Source organism: Paramormyrops kingsleyae, chromosome 15 (genome assembly GCF_048594095.1).
Source record: "Paramormyrops kingsleyae isolate MSU_618 chromosome 15, PKINGS_0.4, whole genome shotgun sequence".
Lineage (NCBI taxonomy): Eukaryota > Metazoa > Chordata > Actinopteri > Osteoglossiformes > Mormyridae > Paramormyrops > Paramormyrops kingsleyae.
In genome coordinates, this window is record NC_132811.1 from 23,583,649 (window position 1) to 23,601,844 (window position 18,196).

Below are 18,196 nucleotides of genomic sequence, written 5' to 3' on the forward strand. Positions count from 1 at the left end.
CAATCACTGTCAGACACTGACACCAGAATACTTGTCTGTCATTGTCATTGACCAATAATATTGTCAAATCGCAACAAGCATAGTGTAAATGTGGCACATGGTTTTCTAATCATGCATGACATCCAAGGTTATCCATTCACCAGCAATTATCTGAACTAGTTCACAGACAATGTGTACTTGAATGAAATTAAAGTAGACCATACAAACATTAAACATAATAATGACATTACTATCAATGCCATTTATATATACCGTAATAGCTGTTTGCTCTTGAACCATTTCAAATAATTAATTCCATCTAGTAGGGCTGGGCGATAAAACGATTACGATATGTATCGCGATAGACACGTGATCGATATCAATAAAAAATGTGTTCGATAAAACGTTCGATATTTTTTATTCTTCGTCGGAAGAAAACAGAGGTTGCGAAGCTAGTTTGGATCCGAACAGGTGTTCCGGGCAATTCGGTTTCCCTATGTTTCCCCTGTCTATCGGGAAATAATGTTTCCCCTAATATTAAATCAAAGAGGTATGTGAAATGTCTGAAAATCACTCAAGTACATTATTACATGTGAATACTGTATTGTTATTAGTACCGAGGCCCAGAGTTGCTGTATACCTGTTTTAACAGGGGGGAACCAAATATCCTGGATGTCAGGAAATAATGTTTCTCCTAATATTTAGGCAAATATGTATGTGAGATGTCTGAAAATCACTCAGGTACAGTATTACATGCGAATACAGTAGTTCGTCACGCATAATATAGTCTTATAAGAAATACTATACCGTTTTCATCAAGAAATATCTCTATCCAGCGAATTAAATACTTTCATTTATTATCAGTAAAAACAAAAAACATGTGATGTTTTAAAATATGTGGCTTGTTTACCTCAAGAGCTTCGTAAAAAGACATGAAAACAACAGCGAAACCGTGTACAAATCAGCGCGCGACAGGGGAAACATAGGGAAACTGAATTGCCCGGAACACCGGAAACGCAGCTGTCATAAATGGTCGTAGCACAGCAAAACAACTGCTTTATGGAAGTTCTGCCGGTTTTTTGTGAATCACTGTGACGGTCGCCTCGCCCTTCCCTAACGCCGCTCGCCCCCCGTCTCCTGAATATTAAGTTATAGGTCTGTATCCTTTCGGTTTGTATGTGTCATGTTGTCCGGTTTTTCGCGTATCCCGTGTTTCGTTTCGAGTCTGCCGTGTCTTTTGTTTCCCCTTCTCTCTTTCCTCTCTGTGTTTACGGCGCACTTCCGGGTTCCGGCTCCCTACGTATCGCGTCTTCCTCGTTAGTGTTTGCATGTGTGTCTTTTCCTAGCACAAAACCTGGACTGAAAATATACTTGAATAGTTCAACTTCAAGTATGATTAGAGTAAGAATAACTTGAAGAGTTACTTTTTCATATTTCTGCAGGTTTTATATTTCAAACAATGTTACTGTACTGTATCAGGTTTGTTTTTTTATATTACAGATGTACTGTATCTCAGTCTACGTCAGTTTTATTTATGTTTACAAAACACTGCACATATTTTAAAAACACTTTATTTTCCATGGTTGTTGACATGTTTAAAATAAAAATGTTTAAATGTAATATATTTTTCTCCTGGTCTTTATTTTAAATGGGTCATAAAAAATGTCAATAATTATCGATGTCGACCGATATGAAACACTCATATCGTGATACAGTTTTCAGTCATATCGCCCAGCCCTACCATCTAGGGCTGGGCACTGAACTTCGGTACTTTTGTGGTACCGGCCAAAATGCTCCCATCCTATCGCGGGTCGAAAAATACATTTTCTTTTAATGCCAAACTCCGATACCCAAATGGTAAATCTCAGCGTCTGTGAGTAAATAAGCAGCATACTTGTGTAAAGATCTAAAGTCGCTGGTGATTGCCTGTCTAATGTAACACTACAAAAAACGCGAAGTGTAAAAAAAAGAATCGAAAGTGCCTAAGAAATCAAAAGTGTGGCTTCACAGGGTTACAGGCTGTGACCATTTTCACATTTTGTGGACATTATTTGGAGACGGTGCGACTTGTAAATATGCCCCTCATTTATGCTGAAATAGGCCTCCATATAGTGGCTGTGACCACATCGTGGTGTATCATGTGAAACACCAATATGTATATATATGCATGCGTGTGTGAGCGAGACCATTGGAACGCGGCTCGATTCAGCTCCTCGGAAGCACTACTGAGGCAGCGCTTGAGTGATAAACATGCTGCCTGTTTGACCACAAGCACCGGTGCTCACTTGAAGTTACGCGGAAGTGCAGAAAAACAGACAGTAGATGGTTTCATTTTCGTACCTCAACAAGATTGAATACCTTTTGCCTGCATCTCCAACCGGCGTCAGTGGGGAAACTTGCCAAAATAATGTTACATGGTTTTTTTTTTTATTTTGTGGAAAATGAAAGATTGATCTGCTGGTCAGATTTATTTATAAATTATAAACATATCCTGGGTCAAAATTGACCGTGCAACAACCAGTCAACCAGTTCACACGCTCACACGTCGCACCTTGTGTTTCTCACACTGAGGAGTAAGGGATAACCCCCACCAGGGGGCCCCATTATATGGAATTAATGGACGATGTGCAGGCATACAGAGTGGAGTTTTACATTGAATTCATAACTGTCCCGAGTTATACAGAGTTAATAGCCACCTACCAACCAATTGGAAAATAGCATTTGTTACATGTGACCCCACTGCAAGCACGTTATTACATGGATGTGCAACATACTGAGTGCAGACAAGGTGGAAGTGGCAGAGTAAGAGCCGATGAATGCGGTGAACAGGACTCTAAAGTGTCACGCATTGACTGTGAGACACAGGCTCCGCCCCTAACAGATGTAATCTAACTCCAAACTTTTGATGAAACTTGAGAGCCCTGGTAAAATATAAATAAAAGGTCTCCTGTTTTGATCGTGACTGATCCCTCTAGTAACTAACCCATAACTAACAAAACAACTTGTTCAGATAAAAGATTAGGGCTGTAATGTTTAATGTATTTTTGTTGTGGTTGAAATTAATCTAAAAACATATCGGTATCAAAAAAAGTATTGTTCAGGAACTGGTATCAAAATTAAAGTATTATTCTGGTACTGGTACTGAGAAAATCTTCAAGGACGCCCAGTCCTAATTCTATTCACTCAATCCACCGCATGAAGCATAGGGCACAGGGCAGAGGACCATCCAGAATGGCATGCCAGTCCATCACAGGGCGGGGGGGGCATCCAGAATGGCATGCCAGTCCATCACAGGGCGGGGGGGGGCATCCAGAATGGCATGCCAGTCCATCACAGGGCGAGGGGGGGGGCATCCAGAATGGCATGCCAGTCCATCACAGGGCAGGGGGGGGCATCCAGAATGGCATGCCAGTCCATCACAGGGCAGGGGGGGGCATCCAGAATGGCATGCCAGTCCATCACAGGGCGGGGGGGGGCATCCAGAATGGCATGCCAGTCCATCACAGGGCGAGGGGGGGGGCATCCAGAATGGCATGCCAGTCCATCACAGGGCAGGGGGGGGCATCCAGAATGGCATGCCAGTCCATCACAGGGCGGGGGGGGGCATCCAGAATGGCATGCCAGTCCATCACAGGGCGAGGGGGGGGGCATCCAGAATGGCATGCCAGTCCATCACAGGGCAGGGGGGGGCATCCAGAATGGCATGCCAGTCCATCACAGGGCGGGGGGAGCATCCATATTGGCATGTCAGTCCATCACAGGGCGGGGGGGGGGGGGGCATCCAGATTGGCATGCCAGTCCATCACAGGGCGGGGGGGGGGGGCATCCAGATTGGCATGCCAGTCCATAACAGGGCAGGGGGGGGGCATCCAGAATGGCATGCCAGTCCATCACAGGACAGGGGGGGGGCGAATCCAGACTGGCATGCCAGTCCATCACAGGGCAGGGGGGGGCATCCAGAATGGCATGCCAGTCCATCACAGGGCAGGGGGGGGCATCCAGAATGGCATGCCAGTCCATCACAGGGCAGGGGGGGGGCATCCAGAATGGCATGCCAGTCCATCACAGGACAGGGGGGGGGCGAATCCAGACTGGCATGCCAGTCCATCACAGGGCAGGGGGGGGCATCCAGAATGGCATGCCAGTCCATCACAGGGCAGGGGGGGGCATCCAGAATGGCATGCCAGTCCATCACAGGGCAGGGGGGGGGGCATCCAGAATGGCATGCCAGTCCATCACAGGGCAGGGGGGGGCATCCAGATTGGCATGCCAGTCCATCACAGGGCAGAGGGGGGGCATCCAGAATGGCATGCCAGTCCATCACAGGGCGGGGGGGGGCACCCAGAATGGCATGCCAGTCCATCACAGGGCAGGGGGCCATCCTGAATGGCATGCCAGTCCGTCACAGGGCGGGGGACCATCCAAAATGGTATGCCAGTCCATCACAGGGCAGGGGGCCATCCAGAATGGCATGCCAGTCCATCACAGGGCGGGGGGGGGCATCCAAAATGGTATGCCAGTCCATCACAGAGCACGCATCCAAACAAAGGGCAATTTAGAAAGCCAAATTTACCTAAGCGCACGCACATTGACCGTGGAATTCCTAGAGCAATCCTGTATGAACACAGAGAACACAATAGATCCACACACACGCGCGCACACACACACGCACACAGGTAAGGGCAGGAAACAATTTGACCGCCCTGTAAGTGTTATGAATGCTACATAGTTACTGATTATATTCCTTCTGTGACGTCGGCCAGTCAGCTTTAGTGGTATCTTAATGGTGCAGCTTCTTGTTTAAATTGACTGACAATTCAACATTACTAACAGTTCAACATAAGTCAGGTCAGGTCACAGGTCGGGGAGCGTGTACTGGTACAGCGCACTGCCACACCCACCACATGACCGAACAGTCGGGATCCCAGTTGGCAACCCCCCAGGCCACCACACAGTCCAGTTCAACACTCCGAAAATGGTCGTCTTATCTGCTGCAGCTCCTCGGCCTGGAACAGCTGCCTGGGTCCTCAGCAATGAGGATCCTGCAAAGCGGATCACCCTCAGTGAATCGCGCCGCACTCTGAAGAGACACGGAACCAAAGGAGTCCAGTCTTCGTCTCAGCTTACTGGGTAGCATCCATGTCTCACAGCCATACAGCAAGACAGGGAGCACCAGGACTCTAAAGACCTGGACCGTCATCCTCTTACAAAAATATTGGAGCGCCACACACCCCTTTCCATGTCCTCATGACCCCCCCATCCCCATTCTCTCCCAATCCATCTACTGACTTCATAGGAAGAGTCAACCTTCAACATAGTTCTCTATTCAAAAAAAAATAAAATGCTTCACTAACGTCATGTTAAATAGATAGCAGACATACCATGAAAGCTGACAGCTCACTGACCTTTCAAGTACCTTTCATATTGTCATATTTGACATCACTGGCACTGCACAGCATTTGAAGTATTCAAATGTAAATGTAGGTAAACAGTCATGACAATTATAGAGGTCATCAAGTACTAACAACGTTAAGGCAGTGGGCTGAAATCCCAGGGAGCACAAGTAAATTGTATGTTGCTTCAGATAAAAGGATGAACTAATGTATAATAAGCAGCGGCAGCACAGTGGCACTGACGCCTCACACTTCTGGGACCAGGGTTCGAGCCTCCACTATGGATCCATGTGTATGGGGTTTGTATGTTCTTGCCGTGTTGTCGTGCAGGTGTGTGTTAGGTGTGTGTGTGTGTTGGTGCCCAGCAGTGGGTTGGTAGCTTGGGAAGATTATAAATGGCTGCATTATACAGAGAGGGGCCTAAAAGAAGCTGTAAGTGCATGGCCAGTTATTCGTGTTGGTATGTTGTGTCGCCTCTTTCCAGAGGCTGACTCATAATCCGGTGTCACCATATGATGATGCCAGAAATTCTCAAAACAGCTGTTAACATTCACGATGCTCACAACTGCAACAGGAAATTCACACATGCATCTGTTTGGAATAAAATCTCTAATGTAACACTAGGCTGGACAGCTCTGTCAAAAGCCAACAATTTACACGCAATATCATTTTCACACTGCACAGAGCCTCAGAGTACAGCAAATGATATAAGGGCAAACAGCACATCACAGAGAAACGGCCGTGTTAAAGGCAGATCAGAAGGACGGGACACATTCATGCTAACAAGATGTCTAATCCACTTATTTCCAGACACAAAGTCAGCCTGATGAGGTTCTAGAAGATGGTGACAGCCGATGACACAACGTGACAGCTAATCTGTGCCTATTCACAGTACAGTCATCGACATGCTTGCTGTGATGGGTGCTTACTGAAATGCTTCTCATTTACAGCAAATTAAAAAAAAATGGCTGGTGAAATGCAAAACACATTAGTCAAAAACCAATAAATGAGCGGGTTACTTAAAACTGTAGTTCAATAAAAGATCAAAGGGTTACAGGTAATATATAAGGCAGGAATAAACAGAAAGTATATTCATTTAGTGGTGATACACCAGCCACGTAATCTGCCATACGTGAGCATGAATGACTCAACTTTTGTTTAACTAACAATAGACAGCTCTCCCCCAAAGATGCAGATATGAACAACATGCCTGACTTTGCTGGAATTTTCCAGAAGTGAGACATCTACTTCAGATAAGTCTGCTTCTGAAAAATCCCCAACATGGAAACAGTCAGGAATCCATTTTCTTTGTGTTCTAGTGCCATCTGATAATTCTGGTGTACTTATTTCTAATTATTAATTTTGCTATATTTCTTTAGCAAATAAAGACTTAATTTTACATATAGGCAATAAATGCAAGTAGTATTAAGTTTTACATAAAATATTCTGATTATTACTGTCAGAATATCGTTCTTGTTAGTAAATTATGCAAATGGAAAAAGTAAGCAATGTATAGAGGCAAATGTCCAAGCACTAGTTTTGCAATAAATAAGTAATTAAGAATGACTGTTACTGTAGCGTAACCTGGATCACTACCATAGTTACTTCAGAGTAAACTGAACAAAAAATAGTTTCAAAGGGCCATTTGTGCAGCCATTTTCTGTCACCCAATTATCCGTTTGCATTGGGCAACGCGTTTCAGACTCCGAGGCTCTGACAACAACAGCACGATCTTCAATGATGGTACTGCTGAAATGCATTGTGGTGTAAGTGCAGTTACTCCAGTATCAGAACAAACAAGTTCATTTGCACAAATTACCAGGAATAAAACATTATAGTAAGTCTCCTGAGACAGAAGCTCATAGCAATTATGTATTACAGTCCTGCAGTTGGTCCACACGCCTGAGTCAGCAGTGACTGCTTCACATACGGCCTTTATTTATAGGTTTATGCAGATCTCACTTACGTATAAAAGCAAAACACACTCAGAGGTTTCTCCGTGTCGCTCTCATAAACATGTAAAGTGCACCGATGGCAATTAAAGGAACGGTCCATCAGCAATCTACTGGAAGCTGCGATAAAATCATTTGCCGCAGAACAACGTCTCTGTGAGATCACATAGCAGGGATGCTTCATGTTGAAGCTATTCCGGCAAAGGCGGGTGCAGACCGGACATTTTTTAGTGTGTATAATAAAACTTCATGGTAAGTTCATAACTGTGAAATTACAGCAGTCGAATAACCTTCATTTGCTAGGTCCATCATAATAGGCTTTGTGACCAGAGAGCGTTCCGGCCTTAGTTAGAGCAAAAGCACACCAGAACCAGACAAAAGACAAGCAAAGATGTATTAAAAGTGCTGTAATAAAAACAAAAAAAACCCAAGTCCTAACTCATATACATTACTATTACTACAAACCCAGCATCATCATCATCATCATCATCATCAGGTTTCCTACTTACCTTTATGGCCCATCATGACAGCAAGATGAAGCGGCGTATTTCCTGAGGCAGAAACAGACAACAAACAATCAGGTAACTTGATTATTTATCACCCCTCCCCCATCATTTTACAGGTATACTTTTAAAAACTTCCCCTCAGCTACCCCTGATCACATTAACTCCACCAGAAAGGCACAGACAGGGCACAGAGTTGGCTCTTTCATAATTATACAGAGTTACACCTATACTGGCTGTACCTTATTGATTGGGCTTTCTGCAGCACTGACCTGTAGCCTGCTCCTGGGACTACCGCTGACATTGTTCTGGGATACTAGTGTCAGGACCGGATCTGTTCATTTGTTTACCACTTCCTGTAATGCACACCATCTGGTTCAGGCTACGAGCTCCATTAAAACCATAAGCCGCTACTTCAAGCCAAGTTTAGAATGACTTTCTGAAGAATAATACTATAGGGATACAAAGCTTCTCCAAAAGATCTGCATTGAAATAGACAAGGAGGCTGCGTGCCAGCAGTCCTGCAGGTATCAAGACTGACATGCTGCCAGAGGCACCTTGTCTTTCTGCGTCAGCCAGCCTCCTCTGCACTGCTTTGTTCCTCTCCTTCTCTAAGTTAGACCTTCATTGGGCGAGGGAAGAGAAATGCATCCATGAAAAATCCACGCAAATTCAATTCCAGAAGCAAAGCGCCTGTGTCATTTCAGCTACACTGAGCGATCGGATCACTGAAGGTAAACCAAAGGGCACCTATGGAAGCACGGACCAGGCTTCATGGCAAGACTATGAGGAGGACAAATTATGAAAAATGCTAGACTCAAAAAAGATCTGGATCCATCCACTTCCCATAACTGCTTATCTGTCCCTCCATTTGCCATAACGGCTAAGGTAGCACAGGGATGCGGAAAGCATGGAGCCTATCCCAGGACGCATTTGGCAGGGGACACCGTAGGGGAATGCCAGAGCAGTGGATTAGCAATTAGGCAATCAATCAGAACTCATTACCTAACACTCCCCTCCCTCTAGCATACAAAAAAGCAGCCATTACTTATTTACTAAACTTTCATTTATCGGGTCTAATGTGGTAGAATAGGTAACAGACGCAGGGTAAAGCTGTGAATCAGAAGCAATGCTTCGCTAGTATAGAAATACCACCCGTGCACGCTACCCTGAGAGCAAACGGTGCGTATAAAGGAAGGATCATTAATTATCTACGTCGTAGCAAAGCGATGTGTCATGCTGTTTTGACCGGTGATGCCACATGTGCCGACCTTGGCTCATTCCTCCAGCAAGCTTAGCGAGGATCTTTAGATCAGCGATATTCACACGAAAGATGGGGATGCCCAGGGGATGCCGACAGGAACCGAAATCAAAGTAGCTTTTCTAGGGAGACACACAAACGGACATCAAGTGTAAGCTACGTATAACTCATCTCTATCACCAGCCGTATTCATATCTATTCTGCCAGTGTTCCATCAACACTTAGACAATAGATAAGTGTTCCTAGTTGAGGAAGGCAGCGTAAACTAGTCAAAATACTTACATTATTACTGTTAAAGCATATCTGCTCAGTGCAACAGGAAACCCACTGACCTATACACTTATGCCAGAAATTATCCGTCTGTACATGCTGCTATTTTATGGTTATGCTTTTATTTACATGCATGACAAAAGAAGCTGGAAATCAGTTTTCGGTTGCGCATAAAAAAAAAACAGATTTCCTGGTTCTGGAACTTCCACTCTCTGCCTTTCATTCTTTAACTTCTCAGAATGGATCGTTCTATACAGACCAGAGGCTCTCAGACATCGGCATAGACCGGTGGCAGCAAAGTGCCCATTGAAGCAGCCTTAGACTGTCGTGCTGATCTGCCTCCGCCTTCCTACACAAACCACACTACACTAGAAACCTAGATGCTTAAAAAAAGCTCCTCTCTGCTCCACCACAGTGTCCAGTCCTGACTCGACCTGCTCTCATGAAGCTTGAATAAGTTAAAGGTCCCACTAATTTAAGAAGAATAAGGTCAAAACATACAGGGTGCTCATCTGCAACAAAAGCAAGGCTCGTACTGTTGGGCGGTATGACCAAAAAAATCGGATCACAGTATTTTTTTAAGACTGTGGCGGTTTCATAGCATATGAGTTTTTTTCTTTCGAATTCACCCTTAATGGAGCAGCAAGCGTTTATATCAATATGTTTACGAATGTTTTTTAAAAAGTTGTGTTTTTAATAATTATTATAAAAAAATCATTTACATGTAGCTTGATAATCTAATACATGTTGGTTATACTATTAATGTATATTCAGCTCAATAGTGACATACTTTATTGATTATAACCATATATTTAGGTTGATAAAAACATGTTTGCTTAACCGGCATGATTTTAACAATTATTACCAAGATAAATGGATAACATTAGGGATTTTGCTGTTCTTATGCCTATAATTGCAGACCTAATTATACTGCACTTAACCCAAACTTTCAAGCACAGACAGAAGCAGCAGCTATAAATAGAGGAGTACCTGCAGAATTGTGTTATAAAGTTATAACTGATAATAAGGAGGATATACAGTTAACAGGGGTCCCCTCTCAATACGTTATGCAAAGAGAGTCAAAGAGAAAAACACGGAAAATTCAAACCGGTATAGCGGCTTGTATTCAAAATGACTTATGATTGAGAAACATGGCCAGCCAGTGCCTGAGGCAGAGGGGGTCAAGGCCCAATGCTGACATCACTCTGCTGCCCAGATGGTTTGAACCACTGCCTTCCTGATCAGTCTTAACCTCCAGAGCCACACACTGCCCACCTCCCCCACACGGCCCACTGCCATTCATTGGTTCAATGCGGTTGGGTGAAACCCCCATGGGTAGTAAACCACCTCAGATTTATTTCAAACATATTTCTACCTCACCTACAGCACCTGCACTGTATTCTATGTTTATCATGTATTTATTAGTTTGCTGATTATTTCTCTGATGGTGTATTGTGCTAGGAACTACTTTTGTAAGGCTGCTGGATAATAAAAATCCCCGTCAGGGAAAAATAAATCTTTTCTTCATCCTATTAACAACTGGTAAGGTGAGGCTTTGTGGGGTAAAACCTGACATTTAAACGTTTTTTTTTTTTATATAAATATCACACAATTCCATCAGCTGGGAGTGCCAGATTCCTCCTATGGGCAAATTCTATACGCCACCAGCTGCCAAGAAAACATGCATTCAAGAAATGCGTTCATTACAAAGAAAATAAAAGAAAATAAAACTAAATGACTAGCTTCTCGTTTAACAAGTCTGCTCACACAAGGGAACAATGTTATTGCAATCCAGTGATGATTGGTTGAGCCAATGGCAAAAGCAGGTATAAAAATTGGCAAATATTAATTCATAAATGAGCCACATAGCTAACCTAAAAACCCAGGAGTAACTTAACAGAGTAAAATCATTCTTTTTATGAAGATGCTAATTGTGTTTTCTGACATGATGTGAAACATCAGTTTCCCATATATGGAAGTTATCATTATTCACTTCAAGTTTTTGCTTTGTACATTGTCTCCAAAATTAAAAATCCCTCACTAACATAGTGGAAAGTGTGCTTTGAGGGTTGATTACCATAATTATATGGTTACACTTCAGATTTTGATGTGCTTGACGGTTATCAGCCAGAAGATAAAGGATGTGTTTCTGCATCCAGAAGGTCACGAGTTTAAATCCTGCTGAGGGTAAAGTAATTATGTGGCCGTTGGGCACTTGAGCCCACAGCCTGTATGATTTGTTTGTAGATGATCTGTGGGCCAGAGACCTTTGAGAAGCACAAAGATTCAACAAACAGGTGTTTCTCATCTATTTATATCAGAAGGTAATTTTATGACTCCTATTTAGGAGTCATAAAAGGTTTGTCCAAATATGTCATTATACAAGCAGTCTCCAGGCTACAAATCAGATGTGCTCCCCGTCTGCCTTTAAGTTTGTAAGCAAGTACATATTAATAATAAAAATAATAATATGCTGACAAACCGCTGAAGCCACTCAATGGTTCCATGAGTGTCAAAAAGTAATGCATGCATTCGTTATTACTAACCATTGTATTTAACCCGGATTTTATGGCAGTCCGTTCATAAGTTGTCTAAGTTGGACGTGCTTAATCAGGGGACTGCCTGTATACGAATTAATTAATTTGTTAAATAGATATGCAACAATTTCAGCTGTTGTTACTCAACTCAGTGGTAAGTTTATTAGGAGCGCCTGCTTGCTAATGCCAACAGCTTGCTGCTACAAACAGTGAATTGCGTGACTGCTGTTGAATACATACAGCACACAGACAAGATCTCGAGGTTCATTTACTGTTTGGCTGAGCCTTAGAATGGCTTAGATGCCTGATGTCGTGCGTGTTTCCCAAAAGCATAGCTGCTAACTATGTTAGCAACTTACAAACTGGAAACAGGAAACTGAATGGGTCCAACTAATAACTATATACGATGCTAAAGGAAACTTTTGGGTAATGCACCCTACAGTGTGTTCCTTTTGGTCGCAGCATCTCACAAACAGCAAACTTTTTGGAAATTTCACACATTACAGTATCTACAGTTTACAGAGAATGGTGCACAGATTAAAAGATAGCAAGGGAACGTGATTTCTGTGGCTGAAAATACCTTATTAAAGAGGGAGATCAGTGGAAAATGGCCAAACTGGGTAAAGCTAACACAAATGAAAAATACTGTAATAGCTCTGTACCACAGTGATGTACAGAGGCTTCTCTGAACGCCCAGCTCATTTACATTTGAAGTGATTTTGGAGGCAAAAGGAAGTCCTACCCACTACTAGATATCTACCAAGGGTTTGAGAGTAACGTAATTTCAGTTCTCTGTGTTCTGTACATGTGGCAGAATTGACAATAAAGCTGACTTTGACATGTGTACCTAATAAGGTGGTCGTAAAAACTGAGCCAGCTGACCCATTGGATGATGACTGCTGAACAAGAACAATAATCTGTGAGAAAATAATTACAATAAACAATAACTGTAGTTCTTAGGCAAAATAAGTTGAGAATAAACATCATTTGTGGAATCCATTAGCATGTGCTTTTTTTGAACAACTTAATTTCCTTTGCTTGCTATGTGTTACTGTCCAAAAAGGAATTTCAATCATTCATTTATTAGAAAAACCAGTTGAAACTGGTCAAAACTGAAGTTTTGATGAGCTGTATTTCAGCAATGCAAATTATGAACACTTCAATTACTTCAGGGTCTAGATGGAATGACACAGACACTATTAAACATTGAGGAGTATAAAGACTTTGATAGACAACAGATATAAATATTGTCAACATATCCTAGACAGCATGATTAAATATTTTGCTCTTGGATTGCCAAGATGTATGTAGCAATACATGAGTTTTACAAGCATGCTGGAATGGGCATTGCACAGCCTACCTCTGCTTTACTCTGATGTGATGCATCACCGAAAACATATATTCAACAACAAAAAATAGCACTAACCTTAGCTTTGTGTTGAGATTTTTAATAGATGGATTTGTCTGTCTGATGTACAGATGTTGCAGCTAAACAAAAAAAAATTAAAGAGGACTGCAGGAAAGAGGTTTGTCAGCAAGGTGGAAATCTGCTGGTCTAATCTAGACGGCGGGGAGCTGAATGGGATGCGCTGTGGCCCTGCATCTCCAGAGCTGTGGGCTGGAGCCCCCGTCAGCATTTTGCATGCGTGGCATTTCAATGGTCTCCCTGTGTTGTGCGACTTTCCTCCAGATTCTCTATTTTCATCGCACAGACATGCAGTTTGGATAATTAGTGTGTCTGGGGTGGTTCTACGGGTTAGGAATCTATACTAATGACTGCAAGGTCGCTGGTTCGAATCTCGTGGCTAACAGAGCAATCATATCGTTTAGCCCTTGAACCATGTCCTAAATCCCAAAAACTGTCTGACCTTGCACTCCGGCCTCAAGCTTTGCTCTCTCATAGGGCAAAACTGGGTGTGAAAACTGAGTAATTTCTAGGCAATTATGCTTATGCAATGGTAAGTAAAATATCATTACAGACTGCCCAAAATCCTGCAATAGACTGTCATCCCATCCAGGGTGTACCTCAGGCTTGTGTCTTGTGTAGCCTGGGATAGGAACCTTGACCAAGATAAGTAGTTAAAGGATGGATAATCTATATGATTACAAGTATCACCATTGAAATCTAGTACATACATTTACTAAAACAGTTCAGGAAGCGAAATGAAACTTAGAAACCAGGAATTGCTTGGTGCTCTATAGATGGTACACAGGATTGATAGCAAGCAAATACGGTCAATAATGGCATTCTAAAAATGACTGAAAGAAAATGTGTGCCTTAATAGGCCAGTAACAGCAGTGACATACCTGCATTTTAGAAAAAGTTATGAATTTATGAGAAATCACACATCATAAATCATTCAGGAAGAACGTCACAGATAAACACAAATGGACACTTGTGACTAACAAACTTAGTGCTAATGCATTACTGGATGCATGATTTTCTGTAAAGTTCTGACATGATTACAGGTAAAGTAAGTTTTATGATTTAACATGTTTTTACAGACATACAAATTACATTTCCTTACATTTCGCTGTAGATTATAGCAAAATGCAAAACGGAACTCAAATATTTTACTCATGTCCTTTAATGATTAATTTACATTTTACTCTGCTGAAAAATATATAGTGCAGTTTTATTAATGTTCTGCTGTGAGAACATTCAAACTGTGCTACTGTGTAAACACCACAGCAAAATGTGAGCGCAGTACAGTCCAGCCATAACTCAACTTTGATTTGAAGAACTTGAAACATCATCAAACTTCATGCTGCACCTGAATTCAGCATTATATTATTCATAAATAAGGAAGGCACAAATACATTTCAAATTACAACGTGGAAATTAACAAGGCAAACACCACCAAGTAAATGTGCTCTCATGAGCAAAATAGGATATAATCACATTATTCTATTCATCAATGTGTGTTTAGTGTGGTCTACATTTTTATTTGGTGGTAATGACATCTGATTAAAATTAAAACACTTAAGAACAGGCAAGGGCATCTTGCCTCAAAAAGGCATCAGAGGCTATTTCACTGGCCTGGGTACAGCGATCTCTGAACTATATTTCTGGTGTCACCATCTGCCAGGCATCAGGAACAAACTTTCAATTGCTCCTTCTTCACTGGCCCCCATAAAGTATCGATTATTATTATTATAATAAAGAGCAATGCTGGACCAAGTTGCCGTTAAGAAAATCCGTCCACCATAACAACCCCCCCCCCCCGAAAAAAACCTAACAAAAAAAAAACCCAAAACGGACACATGCCAGCTTGTCGCTGGGCTGCTGTCACGAATACTAAATCGGTGGGAAATCGGAACACAAGCACACAGACAGACATCCCCTATTTGCTGTGCGGCCAGCAGGAAACGGGCTGAAATTTAAAGTGACTGAACACGTGCGGACTCATGGCGGGCAGCCATCCCGGCACCCTGACATGACCCACGCCTCTTCACATGGGGAGATGCGCTCTTTTCTTCCATGCCGCACAGCTTTACTTCAGTTGCTGGGACAAATGATTGTTTCCCCCAACTCACTGCATTTTCTCATATATCTTGTCTAATAATCACCTCATCTGTCAGGGAATGACAAAATACAGAAGTGACTAACGCACATTCACCGTTTCTTTGCAGCCGTGTTTTTATTTCCATATATTGTATAATGGAGGTGAGAGTTGGTGACAAGAAAAGCATGTTACATCTAATCCTAACCGTTAACTGGTTTAGTTCACCGCGATCGGACTCCCTGCCGAGTAGATGACTCGCCCCGCAGGCTGATCTGGCGTGTGAGCTGTGACCTACCATGGATGTCTTTCTGGGCGATGCTCTGAGTGCGGATCAGCGACGAAAGGCGGCGCACATCGCCTCTGAACACGCATTCGTGCACTGGGAAAAACCCGCCGGCGTGGATAACGCTGTTGCGGTTGTTGTCATCGGTAGCAGTTTTCGTGTTGGCGTTGCTCTGCGACTGCAGGCTCTGCTGTTCCGACGGCGATCGCACCAGCTTGTGGTTGCTGAATATCTTGCTGCCTTTGACTTTCGTTCGGTTGGACGTGCTGAAGGCTCCCGCAGCCGCCTCCTCATCCTGATCCAGTAAGTCCCGGTCCTTGGACGGCCTGCTGTCCTTACGCAGCGAGCGGATCTTTTCCCCCGTCATTCCCAAAGCGTGTCTGAGGTGCGAAGAGCTCCTAACGATCCTGAGGAGACTGACGCCAAGTGATGAGGCCAGCGGCTATGGGGAATCCGATAACATACAAAAACAAGTCCATGAAACCGCTGCGCCCATCGACTTTAACATATGGTACTGAGATCTAGTATGTTCCTCCCCACTATATACAACCGGACCCGATGTCTCTCGAGCGACGCCGTGCCCACGTTTACTGCTCGCTCAGGAGCGCATCCTTCGCGTCGCGAAGAGACACGACCGCCATCTTGCGGCCGGAATCTCGCGAGAATTCAGCCTCGAAAGCGCTTTGAAGGGGCATAAATGTTAATATCGCGATAATTCCAGAAACGCTACGGCCTTCGGTTACCGCTTGTTGGCCTTTTAAACTTTAAGCTTATAGAATAACAGGTAAAATCTCTGTTCTTGTAACTCTTATTTATCATGTGTACAGTATGATAGAAGCAACTGTACATTGAAATGGGTAAGACTCAAGAAATCCACACACAAAGACACAGAATAGAAATAAGAGGTAGTGAATAAAGTAAGAAAAAAAAATACATATGTATATAAATGCATCCTTTGCTACCGGCGAACATGATCTACATAATCATAAACAATATACTCAGGGATTGTATTTAACAGCAGAGACATTCAACTGAGTGCACATGAACTGCCGTCGGTTTACCAGTGGTCATTTACCGGCTAAATAGCTGCGTTAAGGAAGAATGTGCAGAAGCCGGATTGTTTGCGGTACGCTGATGCCCTCTGCTGGTCTATTAAAAAGACACTCTTTGCTGCAAGTGCCACTCTGGGCGCGGGTATGTACAAAAACGTAGAAAATTTAGGGTAAGATGGGGGCGGTTGACAAGATGGACAGTTTCAACATTTCAGAAACACCCCATGAACTATTAAACTGCATGCTCATTTGGCCCCTCTTCCCAATAGCAATAAGGCAGCCATTTGTAACCTTTCCATCAATATGAAAACAATTTTCATTATCGGAGCTTTTGTCATACTGTCCTGATTGTGCATTAAAGATTTAATCTTACAACCGTTAAATCTTTTTTTTTTTTCTTTTAAATGGCTTAGCTGATACCTGGCAGATGAAATTTTATGCAGAAAAATGTAAGGTAATCCATGAAGGGAGCAGAAATATAAAGTACAGATAGATTATGGGTTCCGCTGAAACAAAGGAAGCTGATTATGAGAAAGACCTTGGTGTTTATGTTGATGCTTCCATATCCTACTCTCACCAGTGTGGGGAAGCAATTAAAAAGGCCAATAGGATGTTTGGTTACATCTCTATGTGTCTGAAGTTTATGTCAAGGGAGGTGATGCTACGATTATACAATTCCTTGGTAAGACCCCACCTAGAATATTGTGTGCAGGTTTGGTCACCATTCCTTAAAAAGGACATTGCTGCCTTAGAAATGGTTCAGCGTAGGGCTACAAGAATGATTCCTGGTCTTAGGAGAATGTGTTATGAGGAGAGGTTAGCCGAGCTGAATCTGTTCAGCCTCGAGCAAAGGAGACTAGGAGGGGACATGATCCAGGTATATACGATTCTAACAGGTCTGGATGCTGTTTAACCAAATACTTCCATCAATACTGGTTCAAATACAAGAACTCATGGCCATAGTTGGATATGCACTTCTTTACACAGCGTGTAGTTAGATTATGGAATAGTCTTCCTGCTAGTGTAGTGCAAGCTAAAACCCTGGGTTCCTTTAAATCAGAGCTAGATAAAATTTTAACAGCCTTAAACTATTAGTGGAAATCTTCCTAAACAAGCTTGATGGGCCAAATGGCCTCCTCTTGTTTGCGAATTCCTTATCTTATTATGTTCTAATTGTGTCTAGCTAATATTAGTTTTATCATGGCTGGTGGGAACGCAGATATTTGCAACAAAAAATGAAGAACTTGACTTGCGTCTGTAGCTGCCGGGGCTCCGGACCCCCAGCGACCCTGTATAGGACTAGTGGATTCAGAAAATGGATGGATGGAATGAACATGGAAAAGATAGATTCACGAACAGAGGAGGACATCTGCATTAATAGCCTGGAGAGTTACTCTTAGCCAAAAGAGTTATGGCTGCAATGCTTCCAGTGGGGTCACCAGGCATGGACTAAGGTAAGG

At 42.9% G+C, this 18,196-nt stretch overlaps 1 protein-coding gene across 1 annotated transcript in view; it reads right to left on the minus strand.

Moving 5' to 3' along the window:
* Nucleotides 1-16,353, minus strand: part of ankrd13c (ankyrin repeat domain 13C) — a 47,151-nt gene extending 30,798 nt beyond the window's left edge. The window contains exons 1-2 of the mRNA XM_023840471.2: nucleotides 15,697-16,353; nucleotides 7,834-7,875 (exon numbers count right to left, since the gene is read on the minus strand). Coding sequence (XP_023696239.1) covers nucleotides 7,834-7,875; nucleotides 15,697-16,051 — 397 coding nt within the window. The 5' untranslated portion in view covers nucleotides 16,052-16,353. The remainder of the gene's footprint in view (nucleotides 1-7,833; nucleotides 7,876-15,696) is intronic.
* Nucleotides 16,354-18,196: the final 1,843 nt, after the last annotated feature.